A 20741-nucleotide genomic window follows, 5' to 3' on the forward strand; every position below is an offset into this window, starting at 1 on the left:
GACAGCTGTAAGCATGGCCTAACGTAGAAGGCTTAGGAACAGAGTATTCAGCACTATGTCCTGCAAACAGTATGACTTCCCTTCTGCTGATTGGCTGGTTTCCTCCGATTGGCTGAGGGGAAGAGGTGAGCGGATGTTGTCATTAGCGCTTGAATTCACAGCAGAGTATATTCTCATGTATCCTACGTCTGCTTGCATTAAGCCCGTACACACGGGCAGAATGTTGGGAGACGTTTGCTGGTTTATAAAATTTATATAAAAAAAAAAAAAAAAAAAAGCCGACACTCTGCCTGACTTCTGTCGGACGTGCATGCTGGGAAACAAACATCTGACCAACTCCCAATCAGCGCGCTCAGTCAATGGCAGAGTGCGCTGATCAGAGTGGTGGTGGTGGGGGATTGCCGTCTACCTGTCAGAACACAACAGCTCAGCAGGGGAGATCGCTGTACTATAACCTCACATGGATAGTACACAGCAGCTCTGACCAGAGTAGACTGTTTTTTCGTTCGAAAATAGTGTCTACCTAGCTTTACAGTAAGATGAAAAAATTTTGCAGGTGCATGCTGTTGCTGAACCCCTCCCCCCAACTGAGCTGCATTGTCTGGGAGGGAGAGCGTGTGAGACAAAGGCTTAATTTAGACGTGCATTTTTGTCATCCACAATAGGCAGCGTACGACTATTTACATTTCGTGGCCGCAATGCTTCACTTCAAGCCTATGGCAAAGCTTACCCGACATGTAGTGACAATGCCCCACAATGCATGCGATTGTGGTGCATTTGGTCAGCAAGCATGGAGTTAAAGCATGATCCAAACATGGATTGGGCTTCAGAGTAAAGGGAGATTTAGACATCCAAATCTACTCAAACATAGAAGATTGTTTTGTTTTTTTTTAACTTTACAAGGCTTGTGCATCACATAGTAACTGGATCTGGGATTGGTTTAGAATGTCAAACAAGAGCCTTCAGTTGTACAAATCAGCTAACTTACCACACACATTATATTAAATGTTTGGGGCATTCTGTAGACAAAAGTCAATTTACAGATTATTTCACACACTTACAATCCTAAAATTACCTTCTGGCTGTCGTTAACAATGTGTCTCCTTGAGGTGTCTATTGTGGAGACCAGATAAAGGAGCTGTTCCAGGTAAAGATAAAAAATTGAGTCATTATTTAAAAACCCTGGTCATAAAAAAAATGCTTTCACTATATAAATATTCATTTCATGTGCTAAACAGGGGTATCTAAACTATAGCCTGCAGGCCACATCCTGTCTGCAGTTAGGTGGTGTCTTCGCAACCAACAGCATGCTTGCCAAAAAGTTTAGACACCCCAATCCTCTACTATTTCGATCTTTTCTTTGCGTCTTAGGCATTTTGACACAAAAAAAAAAAAAAAAAATTGATCAAAAAAAGCGCACATGTAACCTTCTGAGCCTACTAAGTGCAGTAACCATTGGCAACCTGTAAACACTCCCTTTGCTAAAGTCTGCCCAGTACAAGATGTATTGAATGGTTACAATGAGTTACTGCACTCACCTGCAGCAAAATGAATCGAAGCCTGCAGGAAATTATCAGAAATTATTAAAACCAGGAGGCTGCAAGGTTAATAATAGGCGCAGAAAAAGGTCAATAATGGAGCTGCTCTATATTTTACCAGTATAGATTTCCTTTAGGATTACTAGAATAATTTCACTAAAAGTTAAAAGCAGAAGGAGCAATCAAGATGCATTTAAAATAGGCTGATAGGTGGCCAATATGTACTCTGTGAAAGGCTGGATGGTCATCACCTTGCCCTAGAGAGAGAATGGTGCTAGAATCTTCAATCAAGACTCTTCTCTAGGCATAAATAGCTCTGATCCAAGAGGATTTTCTGCAGTACACAATCTGCTCTTCCCTTTTCTATTACAGTGCTTCCTAGGTTTCCTGGCAACCCATCTATTCTGAGGAATACATCTTTGTATTGAATGCTGTATCCCAGTGAATATATGCCCTGGTTGTTAATCAACCAATTCCAGACTTTACTGCAACCAACAATCTAGGACAGTGACAGTACTTTACATGCAACATTGCAGACGACAGTAATGCTTGGGTAAGTGGGTAGCTATGAAGTGGCCTAAAGGTGGGTGGGCATTTGAAGGACAATGCTGAATAAGTGTCTCTGCAAGGGGGGCAGTGTGGCTGGTTTGAGAGGGGGAGATAAGGAGCCATACAAGCTGGAGATAGGTATTTATTCTGTGGGCTGTGATCACTGATGAGGGTTAATGAACATACACTGCAGACTGCCCACGAATGGCTTTATGCATACACTGAAAAGTGCCTAGTGAGCTCTTGTTTGCTGGGGATGCCTCACTGCTAGCATGGCTACTGGAAATGCCAAGTATGTTGAAGCAGGATATACACACACACGCCTGCAGTCTAGACACACATACAAACCAACACCCTCCTTTTTCACATCTACAGATAGTATTCTTCTATAAAAACACTTCCCACTAATCTTATGGAGATGAGAACGGGGAAACATTCGCCCTTTAGGACTACAGAACTAGGCAGGGCTTACAAACCACTTGGGATTTCAGGGCAGCAAAAGGCCCTGCTGAAAATCCACCTGTGTCTATTCCATTCAGGAAAAAAACTGACCTGTGTAATCTGTATGGATGGTTGTATGCAAACACCTGTACGTCTTATACAGCCAGTTCCACAAAATCGGACCTGAATGCATACTTATGCCTCGTTTCCACTGAGTGGATCGGTGCGGTATGCTATTTGAGCGTTTCCATTATGAAAGTGGCCCGCATACAACCGAACCAAACCGCACCATTTCTGGTCCTCCTTCAGATGTAGGGCCATAGGAAATGGTACGGTACGGTTAGGGCAGAGCTACTGGCGTCACACTATACATTCCACTGATTGGTGGACAGGAAAACTTCAATGCTCACATCAAATGAAAGCGCAAAAACACCAGGTTTGGTGTAAACCCCACATGGCCCCTGGCAGTCCGACTTGAAGCGGAAACGCTCACCTGAATAGGCCAGACCATTCTAACCCTTCCAAACTGTACCGACCCGAACCGTTCCACTCAGTGGAAACGAGGCATTACCGCATTCAGTTTAAAAAGCCTGAATGGACCCAAATTTAAATTGATGCCCTTCTGTTTTCTATCCGGTCATCCATGTGAAAGACCTCAAAGCTAAATAGCTAGTTCTAAAGAAATTACCTGGGTCTGAAAGTGTGTCAATTAAGGCCAGGTTCACACCTATGCAGGTTGCAGTTTGCATATTCCAGATGCATTTTGTGTTTTTCAATACACGTTTTTGATCCATTAAAGTCCAAAACAAAAAAAAAAAGTCCCAGGCCCTTTCCACAAAATGCACAGATGTGAACATGGCCCATAGGAAACCCTGTTAAATGGACCGTAGTGTGTTTCTGCAAAACTGAAAATGTACTAAAATATGCATTAGGTGCGAACCAGGCCTTAGGAAATGCATTTCAGTTTTAATGCAGACAATGCCATACTACAAACTATGCCTCAAGATGTTGTCTTCAGCTGTATCTAGGCTTCTCTGGTGACTGCTATGTGACCAACTAGATTAGTAGCTCCAACATCAGTCTTTGGGAAAGCAAAGATACAGCAGGTGATGAATCTCCTAGTGCAATTTCTACTGCATGGCAACCTCCATGCATCAGCAGCCAAAAGGGTCAATGCAAACTTAAAATCAGAAAATCATACGCAAAAATACCGTATTTTCCGGCGTATAAGACGACTGGGCGTATAAGACAACCCCCCTAATGTTCAAGTTAAAACATAGGTTTTGGGCTATATTCGCCATATAAAACTATCCCCCTTCCGAAGCAAGGCAACACCATTGAAAAACATCAGATTTCTCATAGATCTCCAAGGTACCCCAAGTATTGTAATACATGTAATCTCTCATAATATCTCAAAAGGTACCCTAAGTATTACCAGTAGATGTAATCTCAAGACGGTGGCTGTGTGGGAATCCTGTATCAGTATACCGTATGTACCGTAGCTTCGGCTACATACAGTATACCACGCTGAGCCAATCACAGTGAGCGATGTATTCTATTATTGAATGCAAAGCCTGCTCAGATTGGCAGAGTCAGAGAGGTGGGCTGATGTTACTCCACCAATCCGAGCAGGCTTTGCATTCAATAATAGAATACATCGCTCTCCCTGATTGGCTCAGCGCGGTACACTGTATGTAGCCGAAGCTACAGTACATACGGTATACTGGTACAGGATTCCCACACAGCCAGAGTCTTGAGAGATTACATCTACCGGTAATACTTATACTTCGGTTACCTTGGAGATATTATACTCGGCGTATAAGACGACCCCCCATTTTTGGGGGATTTTTTTGAGGTTCAAAAGTAGTCTTATAAGCCAGAAAATACAGTACTACTTTTGAAGCAATCATAATCTGATAAGTACAGAGCTTGTGAGAGCTGATCACGACAACTCATGCAAAATTATCCGATGAGACAAGTACGAAAATTTCTCGTAGGATACCAGATCGTACAATTTTAGTTTAATCACTTCTGCTCATTTTTTGATGCAGCACTGCGTTATTTTATCCAACAATTGCGCAGTCGTGCAAAACTATTTAAACTATTTAATATAAATCCTTTTTTTCCCTCCACAAACAGTTTTCTTTTGGTGGTATTTGATCACCTCTGCAGTTTTTATTTTTTGCACTATAACCAAAAACATTTTTACTTTCTGCTATATAAAAAAAAAAAAAAAAATCCCAATAAGCGTTTGATTGGTTTGCGCAAATGTTATAGCATCTACAAACTATAGGAGAGATTTATAAAGAAAGAAAAATTATTTTAGCGGGACTGCGACATTGAGGCAGACAAGACGTTTTGGGGACCAGTGACACCAATACAGTGATTAGTGCATAAAAAAAAAAAAAAAAAATTGCACCATCACTGTACTTATGGCACTGACAGGGAAGGGGTTGACATCAGTGGCGATCAAAGGGTTAAATGTGTTCCCTGGGAGTGCTTGCAAACTGTGTGGGGGATGCTTTGACTGGGGCAAGACAGAGACCCGTGCTCCTGCTTGGCAGAAACATGGGCACCCCAGACCCTGAAAAAAAAAAAAAAAAAGAGGACGTACAGGTAGGGGATTTCATGATGAAAGGGCCACCCTGCCACAGTAAATGTGCACAGGGCAGTCCGGGAGCTGTTAATCTGTACAGTTGTCATTTTGAAAATGCAAACACACAACACAGGAGATCACCGAATTTATATTCTGTCGTACGCAAATTTTCGGAACTTTACTTAACGCTTAATTTTCCATGAGACAAAAAAAAAAAAAAAAAAGCCGATCATTCGTCTGATAATCTCATCGTGTACTAGGCACAAGTCTAGTTTTGGAGATTCCACCAGATACATTCATTCCAAGTTCCTGACAATTAATGACTCCTGCTATAGCATTCACAATGATTTTCTTCTATAAATAACACATAAAAAACCCACCAGGGAGGAATTGGGGGCGTGGCCTGGCCGACATGCTGTGAAGACTCCTCACCTCTAGCAGCAGTTTTATACTCGCCTCGACAGCCGATCCATGCCTTCAAACGCTGCACCGCCTCACAACCACCAGGTGGTAGCAGGCATCCTGTGAACGGGCTCCAAGCCGCTTTTGGTCAGCACGTGGCCAGCTCCAGACCCGTGGCCAAGATGGCGCCTGGCCATCCTTCACAGCCATCCTTTCTTGCACCCAACGGCAGCTCCCCAGGACCATCTACAATACCACAGATCCAGTATTCCAGCCCCTCAGCTTCTATATTCTCAGCGGGACAGTCCTCTCCTCCTTCAGAGCTAGATGCTGCAGAAGCAGAATGGGACATTAGGGAACATAGAGCCCTCCCCACTAAAACAGACATTCAACAACTGACAGCTGCAGTTGGAACAGTCCTGCAAACAGGCAGCAGAAGGGCTGAGGGCAGATACAGTGGCTCTGGGGCACAGAGGGGAAGCATTAGAGAATGGATCTTATGATATTTTGGAATCCATTGCCACAATACTAAACAACATGAAGAGGTTTTGAATACCCCATTAGATCAGCTTGATCATTGAATACAGAGAGCGACAGAACATTCGCATCCGTGGTCTCCCAGAGACCACACGTGCTCCTGATCGGCTTCCTACAGAACAGGGCCTTTTCTGCCAACTCCTGTGAAGCAACACCTGACATAATTGAGGTGGATAGGGTTCACAGTGCCCTATGACCCATCCCTCAAGACACAGGGGTTGTTCTCTGTAAACTCCACAAATACTCTGATGCACTGCATAGATAACCCAAAATTGACTTTGATGGGGCTCAGTTCTCCCTATTTATCGCGGCACACTCTTCTGCAATGACGGGCTGTATGCCCACTTCTTGAGGCCCTGCACACCAGTGGATGTCAACTACAACTGGGATTTTCCTTTCCGCCTGACAGCTACTCACAATGGGAAGACTGCTATCCTATGCACCAAAGATGACCTACATCACTTTGTGGAAACGCTGGACCATCCAACAACTGATTTTTCTGATTGGAGATTCAACAGTTCTCTCCCCCTTCCACAACACCCTGAGAGATGGCACCAGGGCCCCGCTCAGGTCTCATTGCAAGAACCACCGTGGTCGACGCAACCAAAGCTCGGCATCTCCCCCTCTCTCCTTATGTCAACTCGACCGCAAATGACTTGAGTTGCCCGCTGGCATGATGGCAGGGACTACCTGATAACCGCCCTTGGATATGGCCTTTTACCCCATCTTGTTTGAGGCTCCTCTCACTTTATGGTATGGTGCTATATCGGGGACTACACCACTTTTTTTTTGCTCCGATTGTTACTGTTATGCTATGCACACAATGGCAAACTAAATTGGTTTGAGGCTGCAAAAAAAAAAAAAAAAAAAAATGCGCTTAATCTGTTTGGCTTTTATAGATTTGCCTGGGGGGGGGGGGTTTACTGCACCATAATTGGAGCGGACATGGAGGCTTAATGAATCCTTTATGGACGATAAGTCTGTTTATGAGGCCCAATCCTTAACCAACACCCCCGAGGAGGTGTCCAATCAAGTGGTATGGGAAACCCATAAGGCCGTCATTAGGAGGGGGGAGGGAATTGATTGCCCAAGGTTTCCGTATCAAAAACGGAAACAAAGATCACAGACCTTCTGGATAAAATCCAAGCCCTTGATATTAAACATAAGAGGAATTCTGACCCTGCGTACGCCCAACATCTGGGAGATACTGTGAATTTGATCTCTCCCGGTGGCAGGAACAGGGACAAACTCCGGTACTATGCTTCTATGAACAGGGGAACAAATATGGCAGGTTGCTCGCTAGACAATTAAAGAAACCGCAAGACTCACATCATGCCCATAGCATGACCGTCAATGACAAACAAATAGTAGATACCAACTCTATAGCAGCTGTGTTCCATACATTTTACGCATCCCTATACAACATCCCCCTTCCCTCTTCGGGGGAAGAGGAACCATCTCTAACCAATAGTATTCGAAGCTACCTTAAAAATTCTGACTTACCAGCCCTACCTACCCAGATTTTGGAAGAAATGGATGGAACTGGACAAAGTTTTGGCTAGTCTACCGCTGGGCAAAAGCCCGGGACCAGACTGCTTCACGAATACCTACTACAAAAATTACTTCCCATACTGTCCACTCCCTTTTGTAACTACTGTAATGCCATTACTAGCTCAAACCCTTTACCCACCGAAGCTCTACTACAGGGTTCATATATATTTTTACCAATAAAATTCCATGACTTTAAGTAAGCTGGGAGCTGGTGTCACTTCAGGCGCAAAAAGCCAGCGATCGGATTGGAAGCTGTCGAGCATGCAACTGCAGACTGGTGCTTTGCACCTTTAGCGTGCCTAGACAGCGCTGCCTCTCCCATGTTCGAAATGTCAAAGTTTTACTACACAGTGTACATTTAGCACGTCCCGGGTCCTGATCTTTCTCCATCCACCTTACATAGTTACATAGTAGGTGAGGTTGAATAAAGACAATAGTCCATCCAGTTCAACCTGTGTAGGTGTGTGTGGCTGTAATCATCTCTCATACCCCTGAATGTTCTGATCCTTGAGATGCAAGTCTAAGAGTCTTTTGAAAGCCACCATACTACCCGCAGAAACCACCTCTTGTGGTAGAGAATTCCACAATCTTGTAGCCCTAACAGTAAAGAACCCCCCACGTTGCCTGAGGTTAAAACGCTTCTCCTCTAAATCGCATTGTATGCCCTCGAGTCCTCATGCAATCCCTTCGAATGAACAGCTTTTTTTCTAAGCTGGGATCCCCATTAAGATATTTATAAATTGCTATCATGTCCCCCCTCAGACGTCTTCTCCAGGGAGAATAAATCGAGCGATTGTAGACGCTCTTCATAGTCAAGGTCCTCCAATCCCCTAATTAGTTTAGTTGCCCTTCTCTGGACTCTCTCCAGCTCCAACACATCCCTCCTGAGGACTGGCGACCAGAACTGGACAGAATACTCCAGATGCGGTCGGACCAGAGTTTTATAAAGTGGAAGGATTATAGTCTTATCTCTGGAATACATCCCTTTCTTTATGCATGCTAATATTCTGCTGGCTTTGGCAGCTGCCGCTTGACATTGCATGCTGTTGCCTAATCCATCATCAACCAAGACTCCCAGATCCTTCTCCATTTTTGATTCCCCCAAGGGTTCCCCTCCTAACGTGTATTGTGTTTTTATGTTTTTAGTCCCCAAGTGCAAAACCTTACACTTCTCCACGTTAAACCTCATTTGCCATGTCGTTGCCCACTCTGTAATTTTGTCCAGGTCATTCTGTAGGATATCTGCTTCATGCTGTGCAGTTATTGCTCTGGCCAATTTTGTGTCATCTGCAAAAACTGATATCGAACTACTGATCCCGACCTCAATGTTGTTTATGAATAAATTGAACAAGGTTGGTCCCAGGACTGAGCCCTGGGGCACCCCGCTTACTACCTCAGACCAGTCTGAGTATGCGCTGTTTATTACCACTCTTTGGACACGCCCTTTAAGCCAATACCGTATCCAAGAGCAAACCCTGCTGTTGATACCTGCAGACCTTATTTTATAAATTAAGCGCTTGTGGGGAACTGTATCAAACGCCTTAGCGAAATCCAAGTACACCACATCCACTGGTCTCCCCCTATCTAGCTCACAGCTCACCTCCTCGTAGAATGTTAATAGATTGGTTTGACAAGAACGCCCATTTGTAAACCCGTGCTGATTACTGCTGATGATGTTGTGGTCTTTAGCAAACTCTACGATATAGTCCCTTATCCCCTCCAGAAGTTTACATACTATTGATGTCAAACTGACAGGCCTATAATTTCCCGGAATATGCCTCTGGCCCTTTTTGAATATCGGAATCACGTTAGCTTTCTTCCAATCCCCTGGTACATCTCCTGTCCTAATACTGTCAGCAAAGATCAGGAACAGTGGTCTGGATATAACCTTACTGAGTTCCTTGAGTACTCTCGGATGTACGCCATCCGGGCCTGGTGATTTGTTTGTGTTGAGTTTATCCAGCCTTTCCCTGATTTCACCCTCTGTTAGCCATAGTGGCAAGTCCTGTGTATTACTACTAACCATACAGTCATGGTCAGTGTACCCCTCCGTTTCCTGTGTATAGACTGACGAGAAAAAAAGCATTCAGCACGGTTGCTTTTTCAGTGTCCTCTGTAACCATCCTTCCATCATTGTTAATTATGTGTGCAATATTGCTCTCTCATGCTTTTTATCATGAAGCCATACATTTTGAAAGCTGCATTTCCCTGGCACTGCTACACACCAATGTTAGCTGAAACTGCGTTACCCCCATAAATGTAACTATTGTAATTTGACCAATATACTGGAGAAAGAAGATTAATGGGCGCTCCTGCTTGGGGAGAAAGCTTCAGTTCAGGCAGTCATGAAGGTGCAGCCGGACTGGTGGATGGCACAGATTGCACAAATATGCGGCGCTTACTCTTTGTAGGCCGAAGCCACAGTCCCATGAACAAGCAGAAAAGACAGAAAGGCGCCACTGTGGAGCAGATGCTTAATCATTTTATTGACACATTTTACATGGTGTAAGCGTCTATCTGCATTGGAGGTAGGCGTCCTTCTGGGTCCACGGTTTTTCCCTGAGACTGGTCAACAGTAGCCGAGAGATGACACGCATAGTCACTGGAGGGCCGCATGAACGTGACGACGCAGGGGGGCGGTAACCGGTTTCGGAGCATGGTACAGTGGTGCAGGTAAAGAGGAATGTGGGAGCTACCTGCCTTGCTTACCCCAGAGTGAGACCGGAGATGGAAGAGAGGATGGAGTTGCTCGTTTATTGAGAGTAAGAGGGGAAAAAAAAAAAAAAAAGTGTTGATCTGGAGGAGTGCTGGGGCTGCAGCAGTGTGTTTAAGAGCAGAGGAGGGCTGGGGATGCTGTTAGAGGCAGTGAAACCAAGAGGACCCCCAGTCCCTTTACAGTACCTTTCAGCAGGATGACCATAGCAGGCAGGAGCCGTTCTCTTGGTCATGGAGGTGCTCTGGTCTGGTCCTTTCAGCTGATCTGAGTGGTGGAGCGGTCCCTGGCTACCGGCGCTTCCCGCCCTTATTCTCTGGTCCCCCGGTTAGCCTGTCCTTTGGGCCTGGGACTGGAGTGGAGAGGAGGTTGAGGGAGTTCAGGGGCTCCAGGCGCTGGCAGGTGGAAGAGGTGCTGTGCCCGCATCTTCGGAGATCTTCTTGCTGGGCTGCCTGCTCAGCCGCTCTCACTGTTTTAGCCCTGGATGGATTATTAAGCATCTGCTCCACAGTGGCGCCTTTCTCAATTCCATGACTTTTCCAAAACTTAGTGGGGTTCAGTCATTTTCCAAAACTTTCCCAGGACTGGAAAGTGCCATTTCAAAATCCCATTACTTTTTCCAGGAATTTAATGACCATACGAACCCTGCTACTAGCACATGTAACAGTCTTGCCGAAACCAGGGAAAGACCCACAGTGCTGTGCAAACTATAGACCCATTTCGGTGTTAAATTCTGACACCAAGCTATTGGCAAAAATTTTGGCCTTGCTCCTCCAAGACCATATCACGAAAATAGTTCACCCAGACCAGACCGGTTTTATAGTGGGTCTTGAAGCCAGAGACAATACTATTCGGGCCCTACGTGTTCTCCACTGGGCGCAACACGGCCAAATCAGACACCCACTGTAGTTCCGTTAATGGATGCTGAAAAAGGGCTTTGACAGGGTGAATTGGACCTATATGTCGAAAGTACTATGGGCATTGGGGCTAGGTGATCGTATGCTGGGATGGGTCTTGGCCCTTTATTCCGAACCTAGGGCTAGGGTTAAAGTCAATGGTACACTTTCCGACTATTTTTGCATATGTAATTGCACTAGGCAGGGATGCCCTCTGTCCCAGTTACTGTTTGCCCTGGTCTTAGTATCCTTTTTAAGGGCAATACGGGGACATGCTGATATTTCTGGGATCCATATTGGCTCCACGGAGCATAAGCTCTCTGTCTACGCAAATGACCTCCTGTTCTACCTCTCGAACCCCCAAGTCTCTTTGCCAGTGTTAATGTCCGAGGTACGTAAATTTGGCCTGTCTTCCAACTTTAAAATAATTTTGGGGAAATCAGAGCTTCTGCCTATTCAAAATCCTCTTTCCTTGGCGTCGTCCCTGCAGTCTTCTTCCCCTTAGTTTGGTGAACAGACTCCCTACCTTTCTTGGGCACACACATTACCCCTGACCAGAAACTTCTCTATGACCTTAACTATGGTACACTTTTGAAGGTAATAATTAAAGATTTACATACCTGGGAGAGGACACCCTCTGACATGGTTCGGGAGGATAAATGTCCCCAACATGACAGTCTTGCCCAGAGTCTATATTCTATATACTGTACCAAAAACATTACCCCAGATGCTTTATTTGTAGAGCATTCCTGACCTTTGTATGGAAAGACAAACACCCTAGAATAGCCTATGTCAGGGGTCTTCAAACTATGGCCCTCCAGTTGTTCAGGAACTACAATTCCCATCATGCCTGGTCATGTCTGTGCATGTCAGAGTTTTACAATGCCTCATGGGATGTGTAGTTCTTCAACAGCTGGAGGGCCGTAGTTTGAGGATCCCTGGCCTATGTCCTCCTCTGTAGACATAAGTTGGACGGTGATGTTGGACTCCCCAACATAGGCTTTTACCATAAGGCCATGGCACTGGTTTGCATACTGAATTGGTGTCACGATTCTTCCAATAAATTTGGAGAAAAATGATGGTGGGTAGGAATCTTGCAGGCACCCCTTGGATTCCATCAGCCTATAGCGGTCTTTCAGACTGGGCATCCCCAATGACTCGAGCATCCTTGTTTCTATGGGACAGATTAAATGCCTCAGGCCAATACACTCCCCAAACCTCTAGGTTAGCGCCTCTTGGGGGCTATCCCTGGTTCCCCCTCAGAGAGGAGACAGGATTTTTTGGCTCCTGGGGGTTTGACGAGAAAGTTGCATGTAACAAATATGCACCTGGAGGGCACATTATCCCCTCTTTCTGCAATATAGGCTTCATACGGCACTATGCCATTTGCATCCTAGAGACGTCGCCAACTAACAGACTTACTTAGTAAAATTACAACCCCCGCTACGACCACTTTCCACCTTCGAGTCCTTATGCCTTGAACTCCTGCCAATCTAAAACCTTATTGTCCCAAATGTTCAAACTTATGATTAACTCACAAACTTAATCAGTCCCCTACTATATTCGAGATTGGGAGAGAGAGACAGATCACACTTCCTCTGTTTGCTCCGGCACTCTAGAAACATCTAAATTTCTCTCTAGATGGTATAGAGCCCCATCCCGCCAGCACAGATGTTTCTGGCAGCAGACGATCGCCGCTGGAGGGGGTGTAACCAACAGGGCACTCTTCTTCACATATGGTGATCCCTTGATTAGGACCTTTTGGGCAGCAATCCCTCCCATGGATCCAGAAAACGACCCTTTGTCCCATAAAGCTTTCTCCCTTACATTTCCTTTTCCATGGTGCCCCTACCTCATCTAGAGTATACAAGAGGAGTGTCACTCTATACTTACTAAATGCATCTAAATCCCTGATTCCAAAAAACTGGAAACAATCAGTATTTCTCATGTTGGATTGGAAAAGGGAGGTTGATGCTACCATGGAGGCGGAGAGGTGGATACATATGATCAAAGACCAACAAGATAAATATAGGGACACCTGGTCAGGCTTAATGTATTATTCCCTTGAAATAAATACTAACTCACAAAGAACTCCACACACTCTCCCAAACGTGTATAGATTTACCATCTGATTGCCCAACAGACATACTCAGGACTAATTGTTAAATTAATAATTTCCCTATATTCCCTTTTCCTGTAGTTGGCTTTCCTTTCCCCCCCTCGATTATGATATTCTACTTAAGCCACATCCAACCACCATACATGTATTGCACTTGTTTGACCATATCGGGTGTGCATACTTGATAGAGGTTCTTGGTGTGCCTCGGTCTGCTACCGCCTGGTCGCCCAAGCCCCTGAAGACAAAAAGGTGTGGGGGTGGGTGGGGGATCCCGGGGGGCTTTTGGTTTCTATCACATATCTGATCTGTATATATGTAATGTACACTGAGTGAGATTACTTTGAGAATGTACATCGGAGGTGGAATCTACAATAACTCCTTTTTACTTTTTTATGATACTCACTGTATACTTTGCATTTTGTTTTTTCTGAAAACCTAATAAAAAAATTATTATATATAAAAAAAAAAAAAAAAAAAATTAAAAAAAACACCAGGGAAGTCGATACTGATGGGAGGTGGGAACAACTGGCTGGATACTAATTTCCAGAGACCTCAACAGATAAGGCATCAAATGGGAGTTCAAACCAAAACTAGCACTTCTACCAAACTATTTTATTTTCTTAGGAAACTGACCATTTCGGCGCTAAAGGATTAGGTTCAGGCTCCTTGAAGCTCATGCTAAAAATAGGCCTTTCATTAGGTAATGACAACCATTAAAATGATCGGTTTCTAAGAAGCAAAAAAAAAAAAAAAAAAAAAAAAAAAAAATAGTCTAAAAACCATGATATAATGCCAGAGAAGAATTGGGAAAGCACTCGAAGTTTTTTCCTGATCACGATACCCCAGGGTTATCTGCTGTGTTCAACACTTACTCAAACATCGTACGCATCTGGGACTTGTACACATGGGCAATTTCACAGCACACTGTGGTTAATGCCAAGCAGTCAATACACCATAGTCACAGTTTGAACACTTGTAAAAGAAGTAATCACAATAACATTTTATTGCATTTTCACATTCGTTTCTTGGCAAACGTCACACAGCCTGAATTACAAATATCAGTTTATATTCAGGGTTTACCAATATCATTGCTCCTGTTTTACAACATTCAGGTGATAGATTCACTAAAGTTTGCAAACACCACACAATTTCATTGGGCACAAAATAAACTTCAAGCATTTCAGGCTGTAAAACTGAGAACTGTGCAAAAGAAGGCACAATAAGACCCCAGGGAGGATCTCTGGCCACACTTGCCATATGGCATAAGCTACTAATTCTTGAAGTTGGAGCATAGGTAATACCTCCACATAATGCAAAGCACATACAACTCAAAGAGTCATGCAGGACCTCATGCCACACTGAGGGTTAGGAGGAATGTGTGGGGACAGATTTTTGTTATTGAGCCATGAAGATTTGACACCGAGCAAGTTTTTATACTGCAAGTTCCCTATGATCTGACATTCCCTTTTGCCAAGTTCTACCAAATGTTCACTAGAAAAAAAAAACATTTGTAAGCATTTTTGACTCCACACCCCACTACAAACTAGATACATATTCATTTGCACCTGTTTAGGTTCTCAATAGATCCAAGTGTAAAAAAAAAAAAGGGAAATTTTAAAAGGCTGTTGTATGCATAAAAATTATCCAAAATCATGTGTTGCAGGCTCCATTTAGTCTATTTTGAGAATCTGAGAATAAAGATGTACAGTATAGGCCTGTTTCATTATGGGCTTCAGCTTGCGTAAGAGCAGTGTGAACTGCAAGCTTTGACAAAGCATTTGCAGAGCTTTATTAAGGATTTTAAAGGGCTATTATAAATGTTGAACACAGAACCTAATAGGAGTGCTGATTGCCACTTTAAAGCGGAGTTCCACCCAAAAGTGGAACTTCCGCTTTAGGTATTCTAACCCCCTGACATGCCACATTTGGCTTGTCCTTTTTTTTGGGGAGGAGCGGGTACCTAGTTTTGACAGGTACCTAGTTTTGACAGGTACCCGCTCCCACTTCCGCTCGGAGCGCCCTGAACGGAAGTTCTCCTCTCCCCCGCCCTCCCTGCAATCTTCTGGGACATGTCAGAGGTCCCAGAAGATTGCCGGCCAATCAAGACGCGCAGCGCGACTCGCGCATGCGCAGTGGGTACCCGGCAGTGAAGCCGCAAACTGTCACAGCCGGGTGCCCACAGCAGTGATGCCGGCGCCGCCGAGACCGGAGGGAAGAGGATCAAGGCTTCGGGCGGCCGCATCGCTGGACCGTTGGACAGGTGAGTGAAAAGGCTGGAACTCCGCTTTAACCACTCTAGAACCGCTCACAGTAATACTACTGCGGCAGAGTGGTTCGTTATCGTCCAGCGACGTAGTATTAACGTCGTTGGACACTCCCCCTTCTGGGCGGCGCTTGCGCGCCGCCGGAGGCTCGCTCCCGCTGTTTTCATTCACAGCGGGAGTCGGGCCAGGGGAGGAGCAGCGGCGATCGCCGCTGCTCTTACCCAATCGTCGGGGATCGAGTCTGGAGATCCACCCGCTGTGTGTAAACACAGCGGGCGGATCTCCATAGTGACAGGGAGTGACAGATCGGAGTGTTCAGCATAGCTGGACATCCGATCTGTCCATGACTCACACAGTCACCTCCCCCCCTACACGTCAGTAAGCACCAGGCATACATTAACCCCTCCCTCTCCAATAAAATTAACCCCTTCCCTGTGTCATTTTTACAGTAACAGTGCATATTTATAGCACTGATTACTGCAGTAATGTCACTGGTACCCCCAAAAGTGTCAAAAATGTCAGTCAAGGGTCCGATCTGTGCGCCGCAATGTCGCAGTCCCGCAAAAAAAAAAAAAAAAAAAAAAAAAAAAAAAAAAAAAAAAAACGCAGATCGCCGCCATTACGCGTTAAAAAAAAAAAACACCAAAAATGACAGAAATCTTTCCCTTTGTTAGTAAACGCAATAACTTTTGCGCAAACCAATCAAAATACGCTTATTGCGATTTTTTTTTACCAAACATATGTAGCATAAAACAAATTGGCCAAAATTTTTTAAAAAAATTGGTTTTTACATCTTTTTTGGGGGGAATTTCATATAAAAAAATGTTAAAAATATTGTTATTTTTTCAAAATAAACGCTCTTTTTTGTTTATAGCGCAAAAAGTAAAAATCGCACAGGTGATCAAATACCACCAAAAGAAAGCTCTGTTTGTGGGAAAAAAAGGACGTAAATTTCGTTTGGGTACGGCGTCGCACGACCGCGCAATTGTCAGTTGAAGTCGCACAGCGCCGAATCGCAAAAAGTGGCCTGGACGGAAGACAGCAAAATCCTCCGGTGGTAAAGTGGTTAAGCAAGCTGCTAGCAGGCTTTCAGCATGCTTCAAGATGTGCTAAAGTGTGCTTCTAGCTTGTTTAAAAGTGGCAATCAACATTCCCATTAGGTTCTGTGTTCAACATTTACAAACTGGAGCTGCATGGCACTTTAAAAGCTTCAACAAAGCTTGCTGAAAGCTCTGAAAATGCTTTTCAAAGCTCGTCATACACACAGCTCTTAAGCCCATGTGAAACAGTCCTAACATTGACTAAATTGGCATAGTGCATGCAAACTTTACATGCAACGTTGGGATCAGTGCAATGTTCTATATACACACACAAAAAAGCCAAGGGCTCAGTTCCCACGCCGAAAAATAATATACATCCACAGGCAAGCTTCCATATTTACATTTTTTTTCTTTGTTCTAAACAGAAATTGTATACAACACACTATAAATTCCCTTAACCACTTCCATACCGGGCTAATTCTGGCACTCCACTCATACATGTAAAAATATTTTTTTTGCTAGAAAATTACTCAACCCCCAAACATTGTGTTTTATTATTTATTAGTGGTTTTTGTTTTAGCAAGCAAAGACCCTAGGGAATAAAATGGCAGTTGTTGCAACTTTTATGTCACACGTTATTTGCGCAGTCATTTTGCAAAAGATTTTACTTTGGGGGGGGGGGGGGGGGGATTTATATATATATATATATATATATATATATATATATATATATATATATATATATATATACACACATACACACACACACACACACACACACATATACATATATATATACATACATAAAAACACTAAAGTTAGCTCAATTGTTTTGTATAATCTGAAAGATGTTGCAGACTAAATAGATGCCCAACATGCCACGCTTTAAAATTGCGCACACTCGTGGAATGGCGCAAAACTTCTGTACTTCTTAAAGAGGAAGTCACCTCTGAACAAAAAAAAAAACAAAAACATGCAAGACAAAAAGGCATAATGAGCTAGTATGCATCGCATACTAGCTCATTATGAAATACTTACCTTAGAACGGAGCCCCCGCAATGCCGCCTGCACAGCGACAGACGGCCGACATGTTCGGCCGTCCTGCTTCCTAGTTTGCGTCCTCTGGCCATCTGATGGGCCGGAGGCACGCTTTCATCATTCGCGCGTGGGAGGTGCCGTTCACGGCACAGGGCTCTGAAGGAAGGGCACGGGTGGCCGTTCCTTCAGAGCGCATGCGCCGATGACGTTATCTGCTGCATTAAAAGTAAATATCTCCTAAAACAGTGCAAGTTTAGGAGATATTTACAGTACCAGAGAAGGTTTACAACCCCTTTAAAAACCTCCATAGGTAATGCTTTTTAAAAATTCGACAGGTTACCCGTTTATTAGAGTTACAGAGGAGGTCTTGGACTATAATTGTTGCTCTCGTTCTAATGTTTGCGGCAATACCTCACGTGTGGATTAAAAGCCATTTACATAGGTGGGCGCTACCTATTACGCGCTCACTTCTGCAGGGGGCAGTTTAAAAAAAAAAGTTTTTATTGTTTAGGTTTTACACTTTCCCTTGAAAATTTTGATCACTTTTGTCCCTTGAAAATTTTGATCACTTTTGTTCCTATTACAAGGAATGTAAACATCCCTTGTAATAGGAATAGGGCATGACAGGTCCTCTTTATGGAGAGAGCTGGGGTCAATAAGACCCCACAGCTCTCCTCCAGGCTGGAAAGCCTGACCTAAAAAAAAAATAAAAATAATAATCTGCTTTCCAGCCGAGAACACAACAGTTTTTACAACTGCCTGGCCGGACGGGACGTCACGTCACAATGTCATGCCCAGGCCTCATAGTCAGAGATTGCCGGGGACCATCTGGTCCTCTGTATTCTCTATGGCAAATCCCTTTCCGGCTTGCCGATCGCACTGGCAAGCGGGTAGAAGCACCAGAGGGCAGTTGCGTCCCCTCCCACCGCCTGTAAAAACAATCAAGCGGCTGAACAGCCGATATGATTGTTCTTACAGTGCAGGGACTCGCCAGCTGAAAAAAGATACATCAGTTGCAAGCATCATTCAGATATCCCTACTCAAACCCCAGGACATCATATGATGTACTGCGGGCAGGAAGTAGTTGAAGGGAGAATATAACTGTCAGTGGGAACTTTGACATGTATTTATATTCACAAAGTGCTGACATACTACTTTGTACCTTACAGCATACATAGACCCATTTACAATATTTTCTACTCTGTTTTGAGACGAAACCATAAACAAGATCTTGAGATAACAGACAGACAATGCCAATCATTAGGAAACAAATAGAACCTCAGCTGTACAATGCTAACCACTCAGCTACCACACTGCCAGATGTCAGTAAAAACTATTCCCAATTCTCAAGACAAACCCCTTCTGCTTAAAGTATAAAAGGCAATTTTTTTTTTTAGTTCTTTAGGGGAGATTCACACTGTCCTGTTTACTGTCATCACCAAGAGTGAAAGTAAAAGAAAAAAAAAAAAAAAAAACACGCCAAATTTTGGGTTGTCACCAGAACAGGAACAGAGGGGGAATCATCCAACTGGGACACTAGTTGCGCTGACAACCAGCAATTCCTAATCTCTCAAGGGGGACACCGATATTAAACAATAAAAAAAAATAAAATTAATGAAGATCCGCATTTAGTTCTACTTTAAAAGTGTTACTTAACCCACAACAGTAAGATTAGTGTTTATATGCAGTAAAGCATGCTTGATTCTCACTGTGGAACCTAAGGGATTAACCTTTCACATTGTGTATATGGCTGTTTGATCTGGTCTTCTCTGTTCCTCCTTCCACTCTCCAAAACATCTGCTAGAACAGAGGCTAGAGGACAAGCTGCACATGCTCAGTTTGGTGTGTATTGCTAGAGAATTTTAGATTTTTTTCTTTGGAGGGTACATGCGATTAACACAGGGCCAAATCAGCACTGTCCAGACAAAGGGTCAGGGGTCTTGCAGCCTTATAAAACAGTCCAAACTGAATGAAAACTCCTCCTGATACAAGTGGTCACAAGACGGTTCTAACTGCTGATAAGAAAAGGGTATTTAGCAGTTTATAGTAACAAACGATTGCATTTTCATTTACATGCTCTGTGTACTTTGGGAAACCAAATATAGTGAATGCAGGGTCCTGGGTTTAGTAACACTAAGTAAAGCCAATCTGCTTCTCGATTAATAGTAACATTTCTAGAAAATGTTGACCTGTCCAACAACCAGCTAGATGACCTGCATTCATTATTTATCTTTGCGAAACGCGTTGACTTTTCAGAATGGAGTAATTTTGGACATTAATCTAGAGGATTTATGCTGATATCACACTAATTACCTACCTACATGTGATCCACGTGTATGAAGGCACACTAGGGTTGATTTACTAAAGGCAAATCCGCTGTGCACTACAAGTGCAGTCGCTTAACATCTGGGGGGAAAACACTTAAATGAGGGGAAGCTCTGTAGATTTCTATCATCCAATCATGTGCAAGCAAAAATGCTGTTTTTATTTTCCTTGCACGTTCCCCTCAGATCTACAGCAACTGCATTTCTAAGTGCACTTGTAGTGCAAAATGGATTTGCTTTTAGCAAATAAACCCCATTGTTCTAGATGTAATGCCCGTTTTGAATCTCCATCTCTGGGTAGGGTATTTGTTGGTATAACACATATTGTGAATAGAGGGGGTTGCACTTTTTTTTTTTCCAAGTTTTAACTTCTGGACAAATAAAATATTGATTTTTTTTAAATTAGGCTGCCTTGCGTTGTGCCAACAAAGTCCACCTTTTTTGGTAACTATGGTTCCAAATAAATTTGTATATACAGTGGATAAAATAAGTATTGAAAAATGTCACAATTTGTTCTAGGTAAATATATTTCTAAAAGGTGCCATTGACATGACATTTTCTCCACGTCGGTAACAACCCATGCAATCCATACATACAAAGAAGCCAAAACAAATACGTTCAGAATTTAAGCTATGTGTAATAAAATAGAATGACACAGGGAAAAAGTATTGAACACGCTAACTGAAATGTATTTAATACTTTGTACAAAATCCTTTGTTGGTAATGACAGCTT

The 20741-nt window shown here is 43.5% G+C and overlaps 1 protein-coding gene across 4 annotated transcripts in view; it reads right to left on the minus strand.

Annotated features, from left to right (window-relative positions):
* The window catches only part of LOC309563033 (transducin-like enhancer protein 1), a 111003-nt gene that overhangs the window by 58480 nt on the left and 31782 nt on the right, over positions 1-20741 (minus strand). For 2 of the 4 annotated variants that reach the window (XM_082267325.1, XM_082267324.1), the window contains exon 3: positions 1076-1138. The exons of the other annotated variants lie outside the window; for them this stretch is intronic. In XM_082267325.1, the coding sequence (XP_082123451.1) occupies positions 1076-1138 (63 nt within the window). The remainder of the gene's footprint in view (positions 1-1075; positions 1139-20741) is intronic. 4 annotated transcript variants of the gene reach the window in all.

The sequence above is a fragment of the Pelophylax lessonae genome, assembly GCF_965119305.1.
Source record: "Pelophylax lessonae genome assembly, chromosome: 1".
NCBI lineage: Eukaryota > Metazoa > Chordata > Amphibia > Anura > Ranidae > Pelophylax > Pelophylax lessonae.